Source organism: Heterocephalus glaber, unplaced genomic scaffold, assembly GCF_053883595.1.
Source record: "Heterocephalus glaber isolate CG9 unplaced genomic scaffold, H.glaber_assembly_v1.0 deba00001497, whole genome shotgun sequence".
NCBI lineage: Eukaryota > Metazoa > Chordata > Mammalia > Rodentia > Bathyergidae > Heterocephalus > Heterocephalus glaber.
Window position 1 is genome coordinate 41,813,106 of NW_028258320.1, and position 25,374 is coordinate 41,838,479.

At 36.3% G+C, this 25,374-nt stretch overlaps 1 protein-coding gene across 9 annotated transcripts in view; it reads right to left on the bottom strand.

Annotated features, from left to right (window-relative positions):
• Cpeb3 (cytoplasmic polyadenylation element binding protein 3) overlaps positions 1-25,374 on the bottom strand; it is a 212,148-nt gene that overhangs the window by 102,113 nt on the left and 84,661 nt on the right. For 7 of the 9 annotated variants that reach the window (XM_021253046.2, XM_013069855.3, XM_021253043.2 and 4 more), the window contains 2 exons: positions 22,501-22,557; positions 5,783-5,806 (listed from right to left, as the gene is read on the bottom strand). In XM_021253046.2, the coding sequence (XP_021108705.2) occupies positions 5,783-5,806; positions 22,501-22,557 (81 nt within the window). The remainder of the gene's footprint in view (positions 1-5,782; positions 5,807-22,500; positions 22,558-25,374) is intronic. The other 2 variants (XM_087185572.1, XM_087185571.1) reach the window with 1 other exon arrangement.

Genomic DNA, 25,374 nt, shown 5'->3' on the forward strand with positions numbered 1-25,374 from the left:
TTCATTTATTTTTTTTTATTTGTTTCATTTACATATTGTCTCTCCTACTTAAGTGAACACTGAGGAAAGTTGAGACCATGTCTAGAGGTAAGCACAGTGTAGGCATGCAAACACATAATGAACAGAATTTGTGTGTAAGATTCAGAACTCCTCCTTTATTCTTTCTTTCTTTGGACCCTCCAAAAGCAATTCTCTCGATTAGTGAAAAGCAAGTCACCTTATTCTACTCACTATACGCTATGCTCAAATTTCCTATTACTATGATGAGCATAACATTTTCAGATATTGTAAGTATGAACACTCCAAATTCTTCAACTAATGTCTATGCTTTACTCCAAAACCATCTTTATCTTTAAACAAACAAGTTCACATAACTGGGTTCGAATTAGCAGGATGGCAAGTTTGTACCATGGTCTCATCAGCATAGCTGGCCTTTTTTTCCTGGAGCAGACTTCTGACATAAAGATTCAAACTCAATTCAGTATATATGTTTATTTTATTGAATGTTAGAACTTTTTTCTTTTTTCCTCTCTCTCTCCTTCTCCCCACCCCCTCCTTTCTTCCCTCTTCTTTCTTTTTGAGTGTGTTGTGTCTGTGTGGTACTGAGGACTGAACCCATGCTAGGCAAGGGATCTACCAATGAACTATATTCTCAGCCCCACAACAGAACTTAAGTTATCAATTCAGTCATCCATTAATGCCAATAGATTTTTTTTCTGGTACTGGGGGTCAAACTCAGGACCTTGCACTTGTGAGGCAGGCATGGTGCCACTAAGCTAAATCCCCAGCCCTGTTAAAAGATTTTTATGGACTAAACTATACGCAAAAAATACATTTACAACAGTAAGCAGTGGTTCTTCACATTTGCTCATTAACATTGTTTAAAAGAATCTTTTATAGTCTCCTTGATGCTATAAAATTTTGTTAAACATGAACACTGACATAGGGGTGTTTCTCAGTGGTAGAAGATATGCTTAGTGTGCATAAGGCCCTCGGTTTGATCACCAGTTCCAAAAAAAAAAAACCCATGAAAGCAAAAAACAAAAAACCACTGGCACAGCCAATATGTCCACTTATGGATAGGAGTTTCACAAAAATACACCTGTGTAAAGTGAAAAATACTACATATATTAAATGTAAGCAAATATCTTACATACTATCTGACAGATTAGTTTCTAATAGAGGTTACAACTGTATATTAAAGATTGCTAAAGGAAGAATACTTTAATATTCTTTAGTGTAATAGACTATATTTGTTTGTTAGAACAAAATAAAAATGGATATAGATGGAAAATATAATTGGATATTTAAATATATATATATAACTGATATTTATTTTCAAATCTAACTTTCACATATAATTCTTTTCCTAATCTGCTACAACTATTTCAACTATATTACTTGTAGTATTTGGTCTGCAAAGAGTATACCTCCAACTCCCATCCAAGCCTTCAGTTGATGCCAGTTTTTTTCTTGCTTGCATTACTTGTATCATAAACCCTCTTTCAAAAGCCTAGTACATCTGTGTCTAGGAGTCTCACCCTCTGTTTCAAAAGCCATTCATCAAGGCAGCATAGACCATCCTGCTGCCAACTTCTTTCCAACTGGCCCCATGCCTACGTTCAGGGACATATGCTCTGAGCATCCAGGCATGCCATCTCACCTCCACGTTTTCTTCTAAGTTGTATGTCATAGTAAAATGCCATGCTTTCCATTCTTCTTCCAACATTCAAATAGTTTCTGAAATTCTACCTATTCCAGGAAGCTTTTCCAGATTTTTCAGGAGAGGTGTAAGATTCCACTAGCCTAATTCTTGTTAACAGAACTCAAAATGTCCACATGTATTTCCATTACTTTCTATTCCTAAAAAAATGTACCATCATGTCTATGTAACACATAAAATATGGTTATAGCTAAAGTTCTATTCTTGATCATAAAGCCAAGTAACATACATCCCAAAGTTTATTTTTTATGCTTTTGTGGGAGGCAAGTCTAAATGTTAATTGGAAGAAAGATCAAATATTAATTTAAACTTGATCACATGAATAAAAGAACATGAGGAAGTCTGTCAGTTGATCAAAATTATACTATGCAGGGGCGGGGCCCAAATAAGTATATCTTTGCGAATCAGGCTGTTATGTATGATCTATACATGCCTCATCCTACATGGCTACATAATTACATTAGAGGAAAATCACCTTTCTTCTTTTTCAACTGTGGGAATGAAGGATTAAATAAAAGCACAGACTAAACATTTTTGCCCACAAATATTCAGTCTTTTAGTGTTTCTTTCCCCTTTCTTTCATTCCCTTCTTCATCTGCAATTATTAAACTGCAGAGTTATAGAGAAAGCAAGGACCAAAGAGCACAATACTTGCCTAGAAGGCTGTGGGCCCTGGGTGGATTCAATTCTCAACACCACAAAAAATGAAAAGAAAGAAACATGAGAGCAGGGACGAAGTCATTCTTTACTTCTTTAAAATAATTTTTTTGGGGCCAGGGATTTAGCTCAGTGGTTTCGCTGCCTGCTGCACAAGCACAAGGACCCAAGTTCGATCCCCAGTACCAAAACAAAAAAAAACAAAACAAAATAATTTTTTTTTTTTTTGGACCGGAGATTGAACTCGGGTCCTTGCACTTGAGAGGCAGGCGGCAGAACCACTGTGCTAAATCCCCGGCTCCTAATTTTTTAAATTTTTCTATAGACAGAGTCTTGCTATGTTGCCCAGGCTGGCCCTGAACCCCTGGGCTCAAGTAATTTATTGCTCTAGCCTCTAAAGTAGCTAGGACTAGAGAAAACCACTGCACTCAGATAATAAAATAATTTTTAAAAATATGATGCAGCCAGGCATGGTGGTACACACCTATAATGTCAGCCCTTGGGAGGGTCATCACAAGTTTGAGGTCCAGCCTGGGCTGCACAGTGAGTTCAAGGCCAGCCTGGACTACATAGCAAGACCCTGTCTAAAAAAAATAAAGTAAAAAATTATGATGCCAAGCTCTGTTCTGCATAAGTGTAAGGGTTTATTTCAAGATAATCCTAATCAACAAGCATTTAATAAGAATTAACTAGTGTCAGAAACTGAAAGTGTAATTAAGGATACACACAGATGAAACTGCCTAATGACATATTTCTCGGATTGTGTTTCTTTTGCATGTCATACGACTATATCGAAACTTAAACTAGGGAGAAGTTTGGCTTACGTGGAGTATGCTAGCTAAGTGGAGTTTTTTTCCAGACCACTATTTGTTCAGTGTTGTTTTGGGGGATCTTTCTGAAACAAATCACATCCTCTGGTGTCTTGTTGGTGCTTGAGATGCTTTTTCAAATTATACGGAAAAACGTTTAAGTGCTTTTCAGTTTTGTTTTGGTTGAGTTCTACTGTATTTGAATATTATTGTAGTTTTTTTTCCCTTGCATTGTTCTTCTTTGAATGGTTTTAATTTCTGTATGTGTGTGTGTTTGATAATAAAGTTATTTTTAGAAACACAACTATACATACAGCACAGAATTAGACACAGGAGATACTGTCCACACAGAACTTATCTCCAGTTGAAAAATCAATGCATACAGAAAAGACAATAAAAATGCAAGGCAGCAAAAGTAGAGAAAACCACTATCTTCAAGACTCCTGGGCAAGCCTTCCTAGAGAGGATAAGGCTTGAACTCATAAAGACTAGGTCCTAGAGAAGCAGATGAGAGAACTTGTGGGAACAACCAGAACATGGCAAAATACGGGAAGAGGAAGGGAAAACAAGGTGGGGAAATGGAGATAATGCGGGTAGTGAAACAGGGAGGGACCAAATCACGGGAACCCTGAAAGAAGAATGGGGGGGGGTATAATAAATGCAAAAAATTTAATGCTATTTGTATCTATGACTGGAAAATAATCAAGTACACAAATGGTTTTCCACACAATGATGTTGAAAGCAAAAGTGAATATTGTATATGATTCCACTATACACATTAGGTTCTTTCAACAAGTACTGTACTACAGAATAAGTAATAATATATTATGCATTTTACATTTTTTTTTCACGACAACTACAAAGCAGTGACAGCCTGATGGGTGGTAAACATTGGCAAATAAGGAAACAAAAGAGCTGGGCATGGTGGAGCACACCTGCAATTCCAGCACTCAGAAGGCTGAGACAGGAGAATCACTGTCAGTTCTAGGCCAGCTGAAGCTACATAGTAAGTTCAAGGCCAGCCTGAACTACTGATACAGCCTAGTGAGACTGTATTTTAAAAAAAGGAAACAAAAGAGAGAGTTCAATTTCAATCTTGGATCTGACACTAACTTGAGTCACACAGCAAATAAATTTTTATTTCCTCTCCTCAAAGTTCTGCAAAAAAGCTTCAAATTATAACACATTTATGGAATGCTTTTGATTTGCATAATGTAGGTTTTCCTGTCCTTTTTTTTTTCTTGGTACACGGGATCGAACTCAGGACTTTGCACTTGCCAGGCAGCCACAGAGCCACTGAGCTACATCCCCAGTCCTGTCCTTTTTTTTTTTTTTAAATAGACTTCACTGATATCATAAAATTGGACAAGATTGATTTTATTAACTCATAATATTCAGATGAGAATAACAGATCTAAATGATAAGCCAATTATTACAATCTACTTATTAGGCCTGAATTCCCATATTCTTGCTATTACATTAGGTCTCCCTTTTGTGATTTCATAAAATTATGTGAAAAAATTACAGATATGGATATGTTTTAGAAAGGTTACAGCATTATACAAATGAAAACTGTATTACTTTGTTTGGGTGTTACTAGGAAAGGATGTAGGGGGTTTTTTTGTTTTGTTTTGTGCTTTTTTTTTTTTTGGCACTGGGGATAGAACTTGGGTCCTTGAACTTACGAGGCAGGCAGCAGAAGCACGCAGGTTTTACAGGGACAAAAACCTATTTTGAAGTACCTCTAAGAAAAGGAACACAAAAATTATAGGTAGAGTTTGGAAGGGGTCCATGGAAGTGAAAGTCCCTGAAATTTAGCTTCATTTAGCCTGAGGATAAATATGCTTCTAGGTGTTACAAAATATATTCACTAGCCAATATAGATAACATCAAAAACTGTCCTCTACAATCTGCCATGGGCCTGAATATACCTGCACATTCTTCCTGGACTTTTCAAAAACAAAAGGCTCTGACTGCTATTTCCCCAGGTAATTTCTCAGGGCTGTTGCAGCATTAAATGACAGATAAAATAAGGACTCCTCCTAGACAAACACGGCTTGTATGCAAAGGGTTCCCCAGAACAGTGTCCTCCGGAAACACAACTCACACAGCATATGCAGGTGTCTGCCCAGGGCACCTGCATCCCCGCATGCCTCAGTGAGGAACCAGGGAGAACTGCAAGCTTGGCTACTGCTTTATCCTGAGTAATGAAGTTCTTTGTCTCTGAAAGAAAAAATTGTCCTCTAAAATCTAATGTCTGCTTCTAAGTAACATGTAAAGAACATAGTGAGTACAAGGCAGAAAAATACCTATGATTGGTCTTTGTTTCTTCACCTTCATTCACAAAATGCCATTAAAAAAAAAAACTACTGACAGAAATAATCTTCCCCTTATCTTTATTAGGATTTAAAAAACAAATTACCAATAAACAGCAAAAATTAATACAAGAGTAATAAGAAAATTACTTTGCTAAAATAATTAAGCTAGAACATCACACCATACGATAATTATTCATACACACAGGTATAAACACATACACACTCATCTTTACTCACAATTTGGCAAGCAAAAGATCTCATTAAAAAAAATTTACCTCGTCTCCGCCCATAGCTCCTGGCTGCATGTAAACACAGAAGAAAACCATGGATATTTGTATCAAAATGGTGAATTTAGAAACAAACAAGTATTCACACCTACCTTTTCTAAGTATTCTTGGAATTATAAATCTGGAGATAATGTTCAACTTAACTGTAAGCATTTTTATTAAAAAAAAAACCTTTATGAAAGTATAAACTAGATCACAACCTTAAAGAGAAATTCAACTGGATGTGGTCACTACTGGAATAGATAAAATGGGCACTTAAGTTTCACAAGTCTTAGAAGAATTTATATTGGGACCTATTATCTATATCAGATAACTTTTTTTAAAAATTCTGACTTATAAATCTTTACCTGTATGTTATATTACTACCAGACATCAATCACTCAAAGAAAAAAATTCATTCCAAACTAAAAATTGTGGCATGTGGTGGTCACTCTGAATTTCTTATCTATATACATATCATTTCATACATTCCCCTGAAAAAAAAGTATGAAAATTATATATATAATTAGCTCTTGCTTTACAGAATATGTTTCTGTAAAATTTTCAGTGAAGATTCTCTCATTTTCTCCACTTACTTTCCATACCACATCAAAGACAGAAGAAAACACTTTTTTAAATCTATTAAATGAATTGAAAAACTAGAAAGGAATTATGGTTGTGGTATCCAGGCCATTCTTAATAATAGAGTATTTGAAAGTTTACTTCAAAACTCTAGGGCAGTGATGGTGAACCTTTTAGAGCTTTCAATGATACAAGTACCATGGTGCAGCACAAGTGCCACAGGTTCGTCACCACTGCCCTAGGCCTACAACTACTGTACATTGTTACAATGCTTAATAGAGTTATACCATGGTATCATATATCACTAGGAAATCCTGTCACCTAAAATGATTTTCAGACTGAAAAATTTGTCAAATTTGAAACCTCAGATTCTATAAAATTAAATGAGAACTCCATTTAAGCTATTTTTTAAAAGCATTAAATATCATAAAAGTAGCCTACTCTGAAGAATAGTTTGTAGTATAAGATAGTAAGCAGTAAAGAAAACAACTTCTTTAAGAAACGAATTTAGACTTTTCAGCCAAGTAGTTAAAATCAAAAGGTGATCAAAAATATGGTAAAGGTGGCTGCCAAGGGCCATCCAATGGAACAGAAGGCTCATAAGATACACCTATCTCACCAGATCTGGCACCATACAACTTCTGACTCTTCTCTAAAGTCAAAATGACCATGAAAGTTAAACATTTTGAATTGTTTCAGAACATCAAGGCAGCACAACTGAAGACACATGAAAGAGGACTTCTGCTTTCTCCTGTTTGGAGACCAAGTCTGGCTATGCAGTTCAGGCTGGCCTCAGACTTGCAAGGATCCTCCAGCCTCAGCCTCCCAAATCCTGGGATTATAGGAGTGCACCACCACACCCAGCCCAGTGTTCTTCAGACATTATATTGACCCTCAACTCCACACCTTTAACCTACCTTTTCGCTTTCCCACCACTCAAATATTAAAAAGGATTACACACTTCTCAGAAAAAAATACATATAGCCAATAAATACATGAAAAAAACAGTCAGCATCTTTGACCATTAGAGAAATGTAATGAAAACAATATTGAGATTCCACTTTACTCTAGTAAGAATGGCCATTTTATCAAGAATTTAAAAATCATCGAATGCTGATGAGGTTGTGGGGAAAAAGGAATCCTTCTGTACTGTTGGTGGGAATGTAAAGGTATATAATCACACTGAGAATCTATATAGAGATTACTTAATAAACTAATAATAGCATTGAAGAGAAAGAGTTGTGCTTTTATCTCTTTGGTTCTTCTTTGCAAGAGTCTTTTTTGTCTATGACTAGTACTCTGAGTAACATTTTGGCCATTAAGATTATGACACACAGTGTATTAACTATTGTTATTCTCTAATTATTTTGTCATCAAATTTTGTTTTATTTTTTCATAGAAATAAGACTGTTTTTAAAATATTTTATTAATTAAAAAAACCTAAAAATAGAAATTCTATTCAACCCAGCTCTACTTCTCCTGGGTTTCTGCCCAAAAGAGCTAAAGTCATAATATTACAGCAATACAGCCACCCCCATGCTTATTAGCAGCACAATTCACAATTAGCTAAATCAAGGAAATGGCCTATCTGACCATTAACAGATGAACAGATAAAGAAAAGGAGGCATATACACACAATGCACAACTTCTCATCCATAAAGATGGATAAATTTGAGTCATTTATAGGAAAATGGATGGATCTTGAGACCATTAATACTAAGTGAAATAAGTCAATAGCAAAAGGTTAAGTGTCACATGGTTTCTCTAATATGAGAGACCCAAAATATAAATAATTTGAAGAGCAAAAGAAAAGACCCATGTTATGAAATGGGGAAGAATACTCTGTAGAAATGGGAAGGGGCTGGTGAGGAAGAGGGGAGAAAAGGGGAGGCGAGAGGGGCAGGGGAATATATATATATCAGACCTAAGCTGAATATAACCACTATGTATCACAAACATATACTAATAAAACTTTTTTTAAAAGAATTATATAATTCAATCCCTATTTTTCCTTGACTTTGCCCATATGACAACCCTGAGTGAAAAAAATTTCTTCTGAATTTATAGAGCAATTACCATTTACATCATTTACACAGGATGCGTTCCCCAAAAAAACAATTTAAAGAACTCATACTTTTTATTATTTAGAACCTAGGTAGAATCCATCTTCCAAAATCAAGTATAAGTGGTAGTTAGCTTCCTAGCTTGACCCCAGAGCAGCTTGCTTCATTCATAATATGAAGGAATACTAATAGGTAACACTTAGATGAAATCTAAGTTTTGACATCCTATCACTTGTCTCTTTGTGCTTTCCTCCCATTCCCAGTGATCTCATGCTGCTTGACACCCCACTAAAAAATCTCTATTGAGAGAAAATAAAGTACTCTACTCTGTATTTCAAAATTACTCATTTCTCTCTCAAAGAATAAATTTCTATTTTTCTCATTATCTCTGATTTCTGTCCAGATACTCAATGAAAAAGAATCTGATTGCAACACTAAGGTACAAATGACTCATTGGATCTTAGCACCCCTTAAGGATGAATAAAAATACCATTTAACTTAAGTCAACTGCCAAACACAGTGATCCAGACAGGTTTGAGGATGGGGAAGAACATTCTCAAATGGGGATAAGGAAAGAGCTGCAAAACACCTGAGAGTTTAATCAAAGCTTCCTTAAGGAGTTCATAATTTATATTAATTTCTCTTCCACCATTTCTGAAAAAACACTGTAAATTGGTTCATGATAACCTGGAACTCTGATATCTGGGAAACAGGATGGCCTATGGAATAGGCAGCCAATTTAAGTAGTGATGTAAGATGCTTTTTCCATCACTCGTGGAATCTAATTATGTGCTACTTTGGTCCTGATTTCAATATCTTATTTATGATTCCTATGATGAATATTATAGCAGCTAAAACTTAATGAGTACTTACTAAGTGACAGGAACAGTCCAAAATGCTTTAGACATATTACTATCATTTAATACAACACACAATTTTATGACCTAAGTATTATTAGCCTTTTCTTTCAAATGAGGAAAATGGGATTTAGAAAGTTTAAATATTTTATCCAAGAGGAACAAGACAGAAGATGGCATTTGGAATACAAATCTAAGCAGTCTGGCTTCAGAGTCCACACTTAAACCACCTTGTTATCCTGTTAAGTTCCTATGAGGCAAGGCAAGATCCATGTCTCATCCTTTCTTCTTTTTTGTGGGGGGGAGGATTTTGAGTCAGGGTTTTCCTACATAGTCCAGGCTGACCTTGAACTCACTATGTAGTCCAGGCTGGCCTCAATTTTTTTTCTTTTCTTTTTTTTTGGTATCAGGGATCGAACTGGGGACCTTGCACATGTGCGGCAGGCACTGGAACCACTGAGCTAAATCCCGGGCCTGGCCTCAATTTTATAGCAATCCAACTGCCTTAGCCTCCCAAGTGCTGGGATTACAGGTATGCACCACCATGACCAGCATTTTATCCTCTTTTTTTTTAATTTTAAATTTTAAATAACTTTATTATCAAACACACATACAAAAATTAAAACCATTCAAAGAAGAACAATGCAAGGGAAAAAAACCGATAATATTCAAATACAATATCCTCTTTAATATCCTCCAATGTACCTGGCAGAATAGTCTATTCCAAGTTGGTACTCAAAAAATACAGCTTGTTAGCTGAGTGAAGAATCAAGGGAGGGAAGTGTTACATTTAGATCTAAAATGTCCCCCCAAAGCCTCATGTGTTTGGAGGTTGATTGGATCTAGGGGCACTATGCTGTACATATCTATAGATTAAGACATTGATGAGTTCAGTAACTACACCTGTTATTAGGAGGTGGGGCCTGGTTGGAGGTGGGTCAAGCTGGCCTTGGGCTTGCAACCTGGAAGGGTTTATTCTTGTTCCTGGCTCCTTCTTTCTTTCTCTCTCTGCTTCCTTGCTGCCATGGGTTGAGCACCTTTTCCTCCATCAGGGCCTTTGCCATCCTCTTCCTGTCTTGGAGCCAGCTGACCATGGACTAAAAGCATAAGCCAAAATAAATCCTTCCTCTTTTAAATTGTAGGTATCAGGTATTTTGTCCCAGTGACAAGAAAGTGACTAAGGAGAACTTGTATGCCTTCATTGTCTTTAGAATGTAAGATGGTGGTAGTATAAATTTGATCAAGTTGGTCTAATGAAGACCATTTAAAAATAATTTAATTAGAGTCAAACTCTGCCCTTAGAGAAAGGTAATAAAGTGAACACCAATGAGAGAAATTTGGAGTACAAAAGTAGTACTTTCCCATGGGTATAAATACAGCTTTAAAATAAGAAGACTACTGAATAAACAAATTTACATGCACCAATACAAAATGATCTCACATAGAAAAAAAAAAAAGGAGCACTACAACTAATTTCATCTTTATTATATACTCTCAGTGCTAGAATGGAGTTATACCACATATACCAAGATGCAGCCTGGCATGGTAGCACATGCCTACAGTCCCAGCATTCTGAGAGGCAGAGGCAGGAGAATCACAAGTTTGAGCTCAGCCAGAGTAACTTAGCAATTTAGTAAAACCATGACTCAAAATAAAAAACAGAAAGTGCTGGGATGTATCTCAATGTGAAGGCCCTGGATTTGATCCCCAGTACCGTCCCCCCACAAAATATGTAATATTGTTTCTAAGTTATATTGACTTCCTCCAAAAACTTTAGAACCCAGAGGCTGGCACATGCTAGGAAGAGGATCTACCACTGAGGAAAATTTTATTTAAACACTTTCACTAAATTGTCCAGGCTGGGCTCAAACTTGGGATCTTCCTTCTTCAGCCTTCCAAGTAGCTGGGTTTACAGTGTATTGCATTATGACCAGCAAGAACTTTTAATTCTTGATTATCAATTATCATCACCATCCTTAAAGATAGACTTAGCAAGAAATGGATTTGGCATATAGTATGTGAGAAAGACGTCAAGGATGATTTCTGGATGACGTCTTAGATTTCTGGATTGAATTGGGTATAAATAATAGTCATTTTAATCGAGATCTTTAAGAAACTCTAGAGAGGAGTAGGTTTGGAGGCAAAGATCAAGAGCATTTTGAAGGTATTTTCTCTGTGGATTCTTCTCTTTTACCTTAGAAACTCCCACTCTCCCAAGGTTCTGCTCAAAATTGCCCTCCTGTGAAGTCACTCCACAGCTCTTCCCAAAGAGAGCAGCAAATTGAACTCTTACGTCACTCCACTTCCCTTAGTACTTATCTATGTTTTTATGATTATCTGTATTTGCCTATCTCCCTCACCAGACTCTGACTTTTCTTCAGGGAGTTTGTTTGTTTGTTGCTCTTGAAACATTGTTTTCTACTGAGTTTTGTGTATTAAAGACTTCCTTTATCCTAGATCTGGGTAATACTGGAGTAAGTTAATATTTCTTTACTGCAGCAGTCTTTTTTTTTTCTCTCCTTGGTGTACAAAATTACTACATTTCACCCCAACCAATTAAATTATAGTCCTTTAGGGATGGGTATTTAGTTCAGTGGTGCCGCCTGCCTCACAAGCGCAAGGTCCTGAGTTCGATCCCTGGTACCAGAAAAAAAAAACAACTACAGTCTCTTGCCAGATAGGGTAATGTGATGATGATAGGTCCACTACACACTTGACCTTAGCATTTTTAAATAAAGAGACATTATGGCGTCCATTTAAAATTAAACAAAAAAATCCCACAGGTAATGTGCCCCAAGGTCCGTACAAATAAATAATAGCAAGAAAATGATAGATTTGAGATTTAAACCCAGATCTGTCTGCCCCAACTTCTCAAACTGCATTATTTCCTGTACTGGGCTTGGAGGAGAAACTAGTCAGATAACAAAAGTATATGTGTGTCGAGGGTAACAAATGGAAGGCAAAGTTTCACCCACATAAGCTTAAACAGGGACCATTTCACACACCAGGTGTTTCTTTGTTCAAGTCTCTAACTCCCATTCTGGAAGAAGTAAAGACCTGAATGAAAGTGTAGTTTAAGTTCCTGCTGCCAACAAGGGAGACTGTTCTGAAAGCAAAATTGACCACTTTTGGAAATGTTCTCTATAATCAGTAAAGTATAATTTAACTGTTACAAAAAGTTTAAATGAAACTTGAGTGAGCTTTCCAGGAAAATCTAAAAGAATAAAAATCATTGGAGTAAGGGACTTATGGTAGACAGAAAGTGGGATTATTGAGTCATATGGCAGTTAACTTTTAATTATTACAGGAATTTCCATACTACTTTCCATAATGGTTGTATTAATTTATGTTCCTGCCGACAGCATTTAAGGTTTTCCTTTTTTCTACATCCTCACCAACATTTGTTATCTTTTTGACAATAGCCATTCCAAGTGGAATGAAGTGATAGTTCTTTGTGGTTTTGATTTGCAATTCTCTGGTGACTAGTGGTAATGAGCATCATTTTTAATATACCCGCCGCCCATTTGTATGTCTTCTTTTGAGAAATTTTAAATAAGGTTGTTTGCTCATTTTTTAATGTTTGCTTTTTGTTGTTGTTTTGCTGAGTTGAGTTCCTTATATATTCTGGGTAATAACTTCTTGTCAAATGTCCCATTTACATATATTCTCTCCCATTTCCTAGGCAGTCTCTTCACTCTTTTGACAGCTTTCTTTGCTGTGCAAGTGTTCTATAGAGTGATTACCACTAACAATAATGTATATTTCAAAATAGCTAGATGAGAAGATTTTTTATGTTCTCACTCCAAAGAAATAATAAATGTTTGAAGTGATGCTGGATATGTTAATTATCCTGATTTGATTATTACACAATATATACATGTATCAAAACATCACATTGAAGCCAGGTGTGGTGGCTCATGCCTGTAATTCTGCACTTGGGAGGCTGAGGCAAGAAGATCACCATGAGTTTGAGGCCAGCCTGGACTACATAGGGAATTCAGAGCTGGCCTGAGCTACATAACAAGACTGTCTCAAACAAACACAAAAAATATCCAAAAAACAAAAATAAAATCACACTGTAACCTGTAAATGTTCAATTATGTATTTTGTAAATTATGTCAATGAAATTAAGAATTTTGTGGGCCGAGGATTTAGCTCAGTGGTTCTGCTTGCTGCCTGCCTGGAAAGCGCAAGGTCTCGAGTTTGATCCCTGGTACCAAAAAAAAAAAAGAAGAAGAAAGAAGAAAGAAGAAAGAAGAAAGAAGAAAGAAGAAAGAAGAAAGAAGAAAGAAGAAAGAAGAAAGAAGAAAGAAGAAAGAAGAAAGAAGAAAGAAGAAAGAAGAAAGAAGAAGGTTGCCTTTCCAGACATAAATACCAGAGAAAAGAATGAATATCATAAAATATTTTTATGTTGATTTTTTTTTTTTTGGATATAGGATCTTGCTTTGTAGTTCAGACTGGCCTTGAACTCAAAGTGTAGCCCAGGCTGGCTTCTAACTCATGGTGCTCCTCCTGCCTCAGCCTCTAAGTGCTGGGATTATAGGCATTCGTCATCACACCTGTCTTCTATGTTGATCCTTGTTGAGTTATACTTGTCATTGTGAGATTGCTAAAGGCTTACCTTAATTTTTGAAACATTTCAAAGATTAAGCTCTGAAATTTAATAAAAGTTCATTACAAGTATGGCGAATGCTATAAGCACAGGTGGTCCAGTTACACTGCCTGTGCAAGTGGAGAAAACAAACAGGGAAGTCCACAGGGAAAGTAACTTTTCAGTTTCCTACATTTTATTACTGTGCTGAACTGACCCAAATCCTGTCACTTGAGTTATATTCACACTCAAAGAATTTCTTCCAAAATCGATTAAAGTCAGTCAAGAATATTTGAAACTTTACTTACTTATAATGTTTAACATCAAGCCATGAAAACTAGGTTAACTATTACATTTTTCAGGAAAAGAGCATAAATAAAGAGACAAATAATGATAAGATATTTTCCCAATGACACTTAATTTGTATGTTGGTGTTAAAGTAGAAAAAAATAAACAAATAAACAAATAAACAAACTACTCTTAACAACTAAGTATTTAAAGCAAAGGTACCACCCTCAACCTGAAGGAGGAGCAGGAAGTTCTGTTCCTCTTCCCCTGGCTGATTCACATAGCCTCTTGAATCTCAGCCACCCCTATCTGTGAAATGATATTATCAAAATAAAACAGGCCCGGGGATTTAGCTCAGTGGTTCCACCACCTGCTTTGCAAAAGCAAGGTGCCAAGTTCGATCCCTGGTACATAAATAAATAAATAAATAAAACATCTCTTAGGCTGTTTACTACATTCATGTATAGCATTCGTCCAAAAAAATCCCTAAGGAGTATTTTAAAGTCACAGAACATTATCCCTCCAATTGCTATTTTTCATTTCAGTTAGCCCTCATTTATAATATACTCATATCACAATTGTATATTAATTTACTTCTAAATCTATTCAGATAGAAGGAGCAGCACTGAGCTGGGCATGACAGTGCATTCCTATAATCCCAGCATTCAGACGATTGAGGACGATCATAAGCTTGATGCCAGTCTGGACCACACAGCAAGTTTCAGGCCAACCTGGACTACTAGCCAGACCCTGTCTAGAGAACAGAGGGAGGGAGGGAAAGAGAGAAAGAATAAGAAAAAAATAAAAGAGCAGCACTGAACCTTGTCTTAATAAATTCAATATCTCAAAGAAAATGTCTTCAATCTGAGAACTTCAAAATAATTCCTTCACTGTCTTATTGTACTGCTAAGAAATTATTTATTTATATCCATTCACAGTGAACAAAAATAACAATGTGCTCCTCAAATTTTGGAAAATTCCACTTGGAATTCTAGCAAAGCTAATTCTCTTCACCTTCTGGCATAGATGCATCATGTGCTCTGTTCCCTCCCTGCCACTTCCTCCCAGCTGAGTCTCTCCCCAGGGAGCTCATACACAGCAAAGCATGAAAGGGAGGGAGAAGAGAGGCTCTGCAGGAGTCTGCCAACACAAACATTCATACCAGTGTCACACACATTTCCTCTTTGAGTTCAACAAATGCACAGGCAGCCCTCAGTTCAAACGAATAAAAGCAATACTTCGTGAAATATTTCAGGGCATCAATAAGAGGAAAAGTGTAGAAGATGGCCTAATACAAAATCCCAAGTATCTTGGTGCATCAGCTATTATAAATTTCTTTAACAATCAATGACCTCAGTGCTTCTCCAGCAGGTCAATGTCTTTTTAGTTTTTTTGCTGACATTAAAATTTTAAGTCTTCAAATTACCCAGATTTTGTTTTAGACACTCCAATAAGAAAGAGTAAGAATAAATAATCATCTCTCCCCCTACCCCGGGGCAGGAGAAGTGGCATTTCAGATATCTTATTCACCTCTTATAACTTGGAATAGACTCTTAATTATAAGGTGAAAGAGCTCAGAAAGAAATGGCATGAAAACTTTTAATTTAAATAATATCAAACCTCTGTTATTTATAAAGCTACTATCTGAAAAAAAATATTACTCTCTGGCAGTATCTTCTCTGAATAAGATTATGCCTTCACTTCCCAAATGTAGCAGTAATAATATTTTGTCTGTATATGTACTTTACCTCACTGGCATCTTATGAAAGCAATGAGGTAGCAGAGAGGATTTTATAACCCTGCAGTTGTCGATTAGAGACTTGCATAACTAGATGCCACAACTCCTCCTCTAAGATCTAAGCACTCACTTTTATCCTCTGAAAAAAAGGGGCCAGTATTACTTCTTGAAGTTGTTGTATTTTGTGTCACTGTAGTTTTTCTAGTATTTCTTATTAATGGAATCATTTAGTATATAATTGTTCGCTTTTTTTTTTTTTTGAGACAGGGTCATCATGCAGTTCAGGCTGGCCTTGAACTCACTATGTAGCCCAGGCTAACCTTGAACTTATGGCAATTCTCCTGCCTCAGCCTCCCAAGTGCTGGGATTACAGGCATGCGCCACCATACCTGGCCTAGCTTACTATTTTTTAACAGTATTATTATTCTGAGAGTCACTGATATTGGTGCATGTAATAACAGTTCATTCCTTTTTATTGCCAAATTGTATTTCATTGTATGGCTATTCTACAAATTATCAAACTCTAGTTGAAGGACATTTGGATCATTTACCCTGGGGATATTATAATCATATTGCTATAAACATTTATACCTGTCTTTGTATGCACGTGTTTTCATTTTCCATCTTGAGTAGATTCCTTGGAGAATTTCTGCAGCATAAGATGTGTTTAATTTTTCAAATTAAGGACAAATTGTTTTCCAAAGTGGCTGTATCATTCTGCATTCCAAATAGTGTATAGGAGGACTGCTGGCCCCAGTGAAGGTATACATTCCAAAGTGACAGGTAGAAAGTATCTCATCCAGAGAAAAAGATTCACACAAAAACAGAAGGGAATCTATTCCAGTATGGCCAGTCTAGGCTTCAAGATGATTTACAGGTGTGTGTTCTTAAATTCCATAAGGAAAATGTCTATGTATAAACAATGTAAGATAAACTCATTTAGAAATCTGATATACAAAAGAAGGAAGATCTTAGTATCAATAAAGCTGATACAAGCAACCACAATAGCAGCTCACAAGATAATTATCTACAAATCAGGCACTATGCTAAATTTTATAAGATTTATGTATAGCTACTGTAGTGATCTTTATCTCTCTTTTTTTGTTTTGCAGTACTAGAAATAGAACCCAGGGGTGCTCTAATACAGCCTTTTTTGAGACAGGATCTTGCTAAGTCATTAAGTTGCCCAGATAGGACTTGAACTTGCTATCCTCCTGCCCCAGCCTCCTTCAATTCACCTGGAATTACAGGTGTGCACCACCCTGCCCAGCTCATTATCTCCATTTTTATTTGTCTGTTTGTTTGTGTGTGTATTGGGGGTGAGTCAGGGTCTCACTAGGTAGTTTAGGCTGGCCTTGAACTCATTGCTGTCCTCCTGCCTCAGACTCCCCAGTGCTGGATGACAGGCGTGTGCCACGATGCCTAGCTGTCTCCATTTTAAAGGCAAAGAAACCCAAGGGAAAGATGAGTTAAGAATATGGCCTAAGATTATAGAGCTTGTATGAGGTGAAATCAGATCTGCCTTTCTCCAGAAAATACTTCTCCTGGTTCGGCTAATTCATTGCTGTATCATCAGGTTTCACTTGCCTTCCAGCTGGCTTGGAAGATGTCTCCTGTGAAAGATATGCTGAAAGATATCTATCCATTAAGCCACACTACTCCTGTGTTTGCAGGTTTGTACTCATCATGCAACTTTCTGTTATTTACCTGTTTTCCTCAGTCTATTTTCTACTTGGAAAAAGAAAGTGGACACACTTGATAGCAGTATCGCTACTCTAAAACTCACACCAGGTAAACTCACTTGAACATTAATTTGACCATAAATTTGATTCACTTGGGCCAATCATGGAGCTACAGATATCCTTTTCTGAGGACCAACATAATCAAGGAAAAATCAAGTCAGGTATCAGTTCTATAAAAGGCTACATTATAAAAGCAAAAACAAAACCACATGCCACTATTAGTGTTAGAAAAACCCAGCTGATGAATCTAGTAGTATATATGTAGGTAGTATTCTCAGCAGCCTTCTTCTTTTCCCATCAAGAAAAATAAAAATATATTATGCAAACTTCTAGTGGTTTTGGTGTAAGGGTAAAGAAAAAGCAATTTTCATAATTACTAGAAAGAAAAAATATATTACCTATTTTAGTGGAAAGAGCACAGTTTGAGAACAATATCTTGGAAATACTGACAAGTAGCAGGTTTTATTGGTGGATTAGAGTTCCTTCCCTGTACCTCCCTTTTTATATTCTACAATACTTGAGAACCTAATATTTTGGAGAAGAACCAAAATTTAATTGTCTCTCTTAGGTTCCATCCCAAAAGCTGGCCTGTTAATTCTAGATTCACAATCTTGAACAGGAAAACTCAGTTGTCTCTGGCCTTATACAAATCCTGCCAGTCTTTTCATACTCAAGTGTCTACAAGTTTACTCCTATTTCCTACTTGTTTTCCACAGCTGATATCCTCTCCAGCTGATATTCTCCTCTCCTGTGCTCATTTAGGCAGCACATATACTATTGTCCTCTACTAAGCTTCATTTTTTGTCCTCCAGGTAACATCTGGAGTGGTGATTCTCAGTGCAAAGTATAACTGGAACACATGTACTAAATAAAACACCAAAAAAAAAAAAAAAAACCCCAAGAAATTTGCCTCTTAAAAGTTGGAATGTAATACTGGCAAGTGAGAAAGCTCACCATGACACCTCTTTCCCATCCCGGTGAAGAGAGCTGAGAACAGAGAGATTCAGGTTTTGGTGAGGTGAAGAAAGTGAAAGAATGCTGGACGTGGTGGCACATGCCTGTAATCCCAACACTCAGAAGGCTGAGACAGGAGGATAACTGAGAGTTTGAGGCCAGCCTGAACTATGCAGGGGAACCCTAACTCAAAGGGAAAGAAAAAAGAAAAAAAGAAAGTGAAAGAAGGATAAAAGATTTTTGAATTCAGTGAATGCAGGCTTTGAGTAAAAAGGAAACATTTTGCATAGTAAAAAAGGATAAGAAAGAAAAGATTACAACACATTTCATTTTGATATAAATTTAAATATTGCCTCAGTTCTCCTAAATTTTCTTAGACCCTTCTTTCCTGAAAAGACAGTTCAACTTGAATCTAGTACCTTCCAATAATCACAAATTCTGGATTCATAAAATTCTGAATTCATCTCAGTTATTCCTATATGAAGGTGGTGGAAAAGGAAAGATGATAGACCAGTTACAGGACATTAACTATTGGGCCAACAAATAGAAGACAAAAAAGAATACAAAAAGTGCCAGGGATTTAGCTCAGTGCTTCCACCGCCTGCCTCGCAAGTAGAAGGACCCAAGTTCAATTCCCGGTACCAAAAAAAAAAAAAAGAATACAAAAAATACACCAGTGTGTTTGTGCATGTGCTACATATATGTCACTAGATGATCTGGGCTCAATTACACAAAAGGGAAGAAAAGCTGCATCACAGTGCATAAATCTGTCAAAGCCTGCAGGTTCCACAAGTACCTCCTAAGCAGGATTACGATCATCTCAAATTGGAGACAACTCTAAAAGAGTCATTGGTGTTACTGTTCATATCTAGATGTCCCTCAAGAGCCTCACATGCTCACAGGCAGGGCTTGTGGAAGGTGATCAGATTATGGGGTCGATACAGCTACATGTGATGTTGGGAAGTGAAGTCTGGTCAGAAGGAGTCACTGGGAGCTTCACCTAAAGGGTTATACCCTAGGCACTGCTACCATGCCTCCACCCATGCAGACTATATAGTGTAGCTGGGTGTGGTAGCACATGCCTGTAATCCAAGCACTATGGAGGCCAAGGAAGGATTGCTGTGATTGTGAGGCAGGCCTGGGCTACATAGCAAGGCTCGGTCTCAAAAATGAAACAAACAAACAAACAAAACAAAACAAAACAAAAGAAACAAACAAACAAAAACACCTTTTAAAACATGAGCAAAAATAAACCTCTCCTCTAACTACTAGGTATTAGGTATTTTGTCCCAGCAACAAGGAAAATGACTAAGACAGCAGGAAATGCAAATGTCAAACTCTGGTTGTTTTTATGCTTTATTTTGAGGAGCCAACAAGTTCTTCAACCTTGGGAATCATCAACAGAACCATTTGAAAATTGATGCACTCCCCTATCTGCCATCATGTTGCAACTCTGCAGAGTTCATCACCATCAGATATATATATATATCAGCAAAATGACCTTTCTGGTACTTTACCCAGAAAAATCACAGCAACACCGCATCTACATGCTAAAAGTAGTCATTAAGATTACCTAATCAGTCCCGTTCTCTCATAGATGAGGAAATTGAGGCTAAAAGAGATTTAAGCAACAGGTACAAAATGGAACGCACTTAAATGAAACCTCTATTTAAAAGCAGAGAATTGAAGAAAATCAAAGATAATCAAAACCTTTTTGAAAAATCTTTTAGCTTCATTTTATACACAGAAAAATCACAAATTATAGCCTCTCCCCCTTCCAGGAGACTCACATCAACTCAAATTAGCTATTTTCTTAGATAAATTCTAATTGCGTCAGGCAGATACAATACCATACTATTTTTTTGTTTGTTTTGAAATAGGGTCTACTAGTTAGTTCAGGCTAGCCTTTAACTCATTATGCAGCCCAGGATGGCCTTAAACTTGCAGCGATCCTCCTGCCTAATGCTCCTGGTTTTTTTCTTCATCTCTAAATTCCAGTATCTAACTGAAGTCTTTTCACACATATTGCTGAATCTCAACAAGTTCAACATGTTTATTAATTCTCATCCCATTAGACAGAAATTAGAAGTATTATAATCTAAATGCAAAATGACCTTCTTTTTAGAAATTAGAAAATGAGAGCCAGGCATGGTGGTACACACTTGTAATCCCAGCAACCAGGAGGCTGAGGAAGGATTGCCGTGAGTTTGAGGCTAGCCTGTGTTACATAGTGAGTTCAAGGCCAGACTGGACTACATAGTGAGGCCTTGTCTCAAAAGACCAAACCAAAACAAAACCCCTCTCAAAAAAACTTTTAAAAAAATTAGAAAATGAGAGGTGGATAGTTTTGGAAGCTTTATTGTCTCCAAGACCCACCCACCCCCAGTACCCTCCCCCACCCTGGAAAGGAGAGTACTGTAGTTACATAGAAAACAAATCCATAGAGTAGATTAGGACCTGCATCAGCAAGCACTGTCAATGTGTTTCTCAGCAGTGCTCACTGGTAAAGCAGGCTGCATGTCAGATCCAAGCAACTGTGAATATAAGTTCTGGAGATAACCTGAAATCTGTTTTAGGGAACTCCAATGGCATTCCAACTTCCTTAAGGAATAAAAAGGAAAATTGACCTTTTGTGGCACCCACATACATTCCTAGCATTTGGGAAGCTTAGACAGGAGGATCATGAATTCAAGTCCTGCCTGAACAACCTAAGGAGACCCTTTTCAAAATATAAAATAAAAAGGCCTGGGATGTAGCTCAGTTCAAAGCCCCTGGGTTCAACTCCAAGCACTGAAAAAAAGAAAAGAAAATAAAAGGAAAGGGAATAATATTGTACACAACCTTAGATGATTTATGTGATATGTCTTGTTTCCCATGTATATTGAGACTTAGCTTACATATCTTTAAGGATGAGAGAGGACAATGTGATATCACTCAATACAGGAAAAAATTTCAGTCCTGCTACATTCAATGGCTTATGTAGGTCAGTCCTTCTGGCAATGGAGAATTTCTGTCTAAAGAATGCTTCTGCAAAACTATTTGGTCTACAGACACTAGAAAGGAGAGTTGATGCTAGCCAAGTTATTTCTTCCAGTGTTAATTAATACAATGATTTTCTAGTTAATAATATTTTTGTTGCTCTAGAATTTAATCCAAGAATTATATTGACAAAACTATCTCCTTTCTGCAAAGCTGTTGACACCTATAACATGCAAATTTCCCTAATGAGAGACTCCTGGATACCCAGCTTGAAACAAATGTCAGCTATTCACCACAAAGAGAAAATTTTCAGTTATGTTTAAATTAGGTGATTCATTCATTCACATTTGTTATCCCACTCCTTTCTCCCTTTGCCTCCTTCTTTCATTACCCCACTCTAATATACTGTAGAACAAAAGGGTGGCAAACATTTTCTGTACCAAAACACCAAATAATTTAGGCCTTCTAGGCTCTGTCTTTGAAGTACAAAAGTAGCCACAGACAACCCACCCATCAATGAATGGATGTGGGCCAATAAAACTTTATTTATTAAAAAAAAACAACAGTCATTAGGCCAGATTTGGCTTACAAGGCTATAGTTTACCAACTGTGGTAAGAAGCAGCAATTTCCAAACTTTAGCTGACATCAGAATCACCTGTAAGACTTTTAATTCACAGATTTCTGCACCCCATCCTTAATGTTTCTAACTCAGTAGATCTAGAAAGGACTGAGATTATGCATTTTTTAATAAGTTCCATAGTGACACTGATGCTATTGGTCCAGAGATCACACTTTGAGAATCACTGGTATAGAATAATGATCTATTCTATGCTCAGTGAAACACTGAAAAGTACTGAACAATTAATTTAGAAAAGTGGAAATGACATTTGCAAATTTGCTGATTTTACAGAATATTTCATATGAAGACTTACTGTTAAGTGCCATAATATTATCTGTTCCAGGATGATGGAAATTTATTCCCATGCGTCCTAAAAAATAAAATAATTTTATTTTAAGCACAAAGAATGCTCAATGTAATCATTTCAAATACACTGTAAAATATACACATTACAAAAAGTTACAACAAATTAATTTAAAACAATGTTATCAAAGGCCAAGGCAGCAACAGTTTTTAAATAAAAAAAATATATATATGGAAAGTCTTAAAACAAAGCCAATGTCCCAACACAAAATACAAAACAAAAAAAGCTTCCACAGTAACAGTCTAAATAGATAATTTACATTATCACCCACATTCTGATTTAAACATGCCAACTCCCTGGATTAAGCATTTTATTTAAACAACCATTCACACTGCCCTTCAAATTCAAGCACAAAAATAATTCAAAGTAGATAAAGCTTAGAGAGAATAAAAAGATAATATGTAGCATAATTATCAGAATGGCAACTGGAAGAAAGATGGTAAAATTTATGTAACAGATATAGTGGAGAAAAATGACTGGCCTAAAATCTAGTTCTTATGCCACTCTTACCACTAAGTAGTTCTACGAATTTGGGCATAATGGTAATTTCCAGACCTTTATCCTTCTGTCTATAACACGTTGCAAACTTCTGCCCACATCAGCCAGCTTCCTGTTTTTGTATGCCTCTGAGCTAAGAATTATTCTTACACTTTTTAAGGGTTGCAAATCCAAAGAAAAACAAGGAATAATATGTGACAGAGGCCATGTGGCCTGGAAGCCCTAAAATATTTGGTCTTTAGCCCTTCACAAAGTTTGGCAACTCTTGGTCTGTAAGTTGACAAATTGAAATCAGATGTTTCAATTAATGGCCGCCAGGGGTAAAAGTGAAAAATGCAGACATCTAATGTTTTTTCATTTACTATTTGAGAAAAAGAGGTAGAAGTGTTTTTTTAAAAATCAGAGTCTAGGGGCCGGGGATTTAGCTCAGTGGTTCTGGCGCCTGCCTTAAAAGCACAAGGAACCGAGTTCGATCCCCAGTACCAAAAAAAAATAAAAATAAAAATAAAAATTAGAGTCTTACATGGGGCAGCAAACATACTTAGTAAGATCTCTCAACCAATTCTTCAATACAATATATATTGTGTATACATACAAATAAAAAGCAAAATAGGGAGAAGAGAGATAAATAAGGAGAAGAGAGGAGTTCAAATATTTCACCAAATTACCTATTTTTGTTGTTTCAAAAATATTTTAACATACAAGCTGATTTGTATTTATACTAATTTATGTAGTTTGTTGAAAAGAAACTTTTGTGCTATCATCTGTTTCTTCTTTATAAGACTCTTTTTTGTCTGTCTTACACTCTGAGTAACTACTTTGAAGACAGTAATATATAGTGTATTAACTATTGGTATTCTCTTATTTTGTTAAGAAAGTTTGTTTTATTTTTTATAAAATAAAAGTCATTGAAACAGTAACCAGTGTGCAAAGCTAGTATCTATGAATTTGGCTCAGTAAGGTTTTCATGTGCAATTGGCTTTTTTTATGAAATTCTCAGGAAAACGTTAATTTTATTCTGCAGCCACTGCTTGAATAAATAAATGTGATCCGTATTTTGGAGGAAAGTGGTACAGAGAAACTGGAGATACAGTAAGTGACTTTCACAACAAATACATAGTTTTATATATAATTGCAAAAGAATCAGTCATCATTTGGCATTAAACTTACTGGAGACTGGAAGTAAACAGTATTGTTAAATTCTTCTGGCCCAAAAGAAAAGTATCACAGAGGGTAGAAGAAAGCAGTTGCTTCAATAAAAAGGGGGAAAGCCCGGTGTGGTAATGCACGCCTGTAATCTCAGCACTCAGGAAGCTGAGGCAGGAGGATCACTTCCTTGAGGCCAGCCTGGGCTACATGGTGAGTTCAGGGCCAGCCTGAACTACAAAGGGAGACCCTGCCTCAAAAAACAACAACAAAAAAGGGGGGGGGATTATGAATTCCTAGACAAATCATGTTTTTTTTGCCTAAATAAGGCCATCTAGTTTCTTGGAGGCACACATGCCATGACAAATTGTGAAAGATCATTTCATACTAAGAGTTAGTGAAAAAAAATTAAAACTCTCAAAAGTGCATCACTTGTGTGGGGCACGGTGGCACACGCCATAATCTCAGCAGCTTGGGAGGCTGAATCAGGAGGACTGTCACGAGTTCAAGATAGCCTGAACTACATAGTGAGAACCTGTCTCCCCCAAAAAACGTGTATGACTTGTATTAATGTGTGTGTGTAAGACTGGGAAAGTCATCACCAATTGATGGATTCTTACAAAACTGTTCTAATTTTATTGTTAAGTACTCCAGGGATATCAATAAAAATTTTTTTAGTTTTTATTACTTTAAACCCTACTGGAACAAAAATATTACACCCTTCTATAGTTTTACGGAGACTATTTTACTAGCATTTTAAATATAATCAAACTCTTTTTCAGAATATATTATTTATTTTTCTATAGAAAAACCATGGCTACTTTTTTATAAACTTCATAAAATCTTTTATATTTACCAGAAGCTAATTAGAAATTCTCCATTGTTAGAAAGACCCATTTAATATATCCATGAATATAATTGTTCCATAAGCCTTATATTTTTATGTCATTTCAGAGTCCCTGAAAATTACAGTATATATCAAAATGCAAGGAACGCTACCTCCTACTACTGCCTTGATCAGAAACCATTACAGAAAAATTTGTCACCAAAGATTCAGTAGAAAGAATTTACATTCTGGATTCAATTAGCTGTATCAGTGTTTTCTCCATTACTTCCTGATAATCACAACTTCATTTGGATTCCTGGCCACCAAATACTAATGTCCATAAAAACTAGATG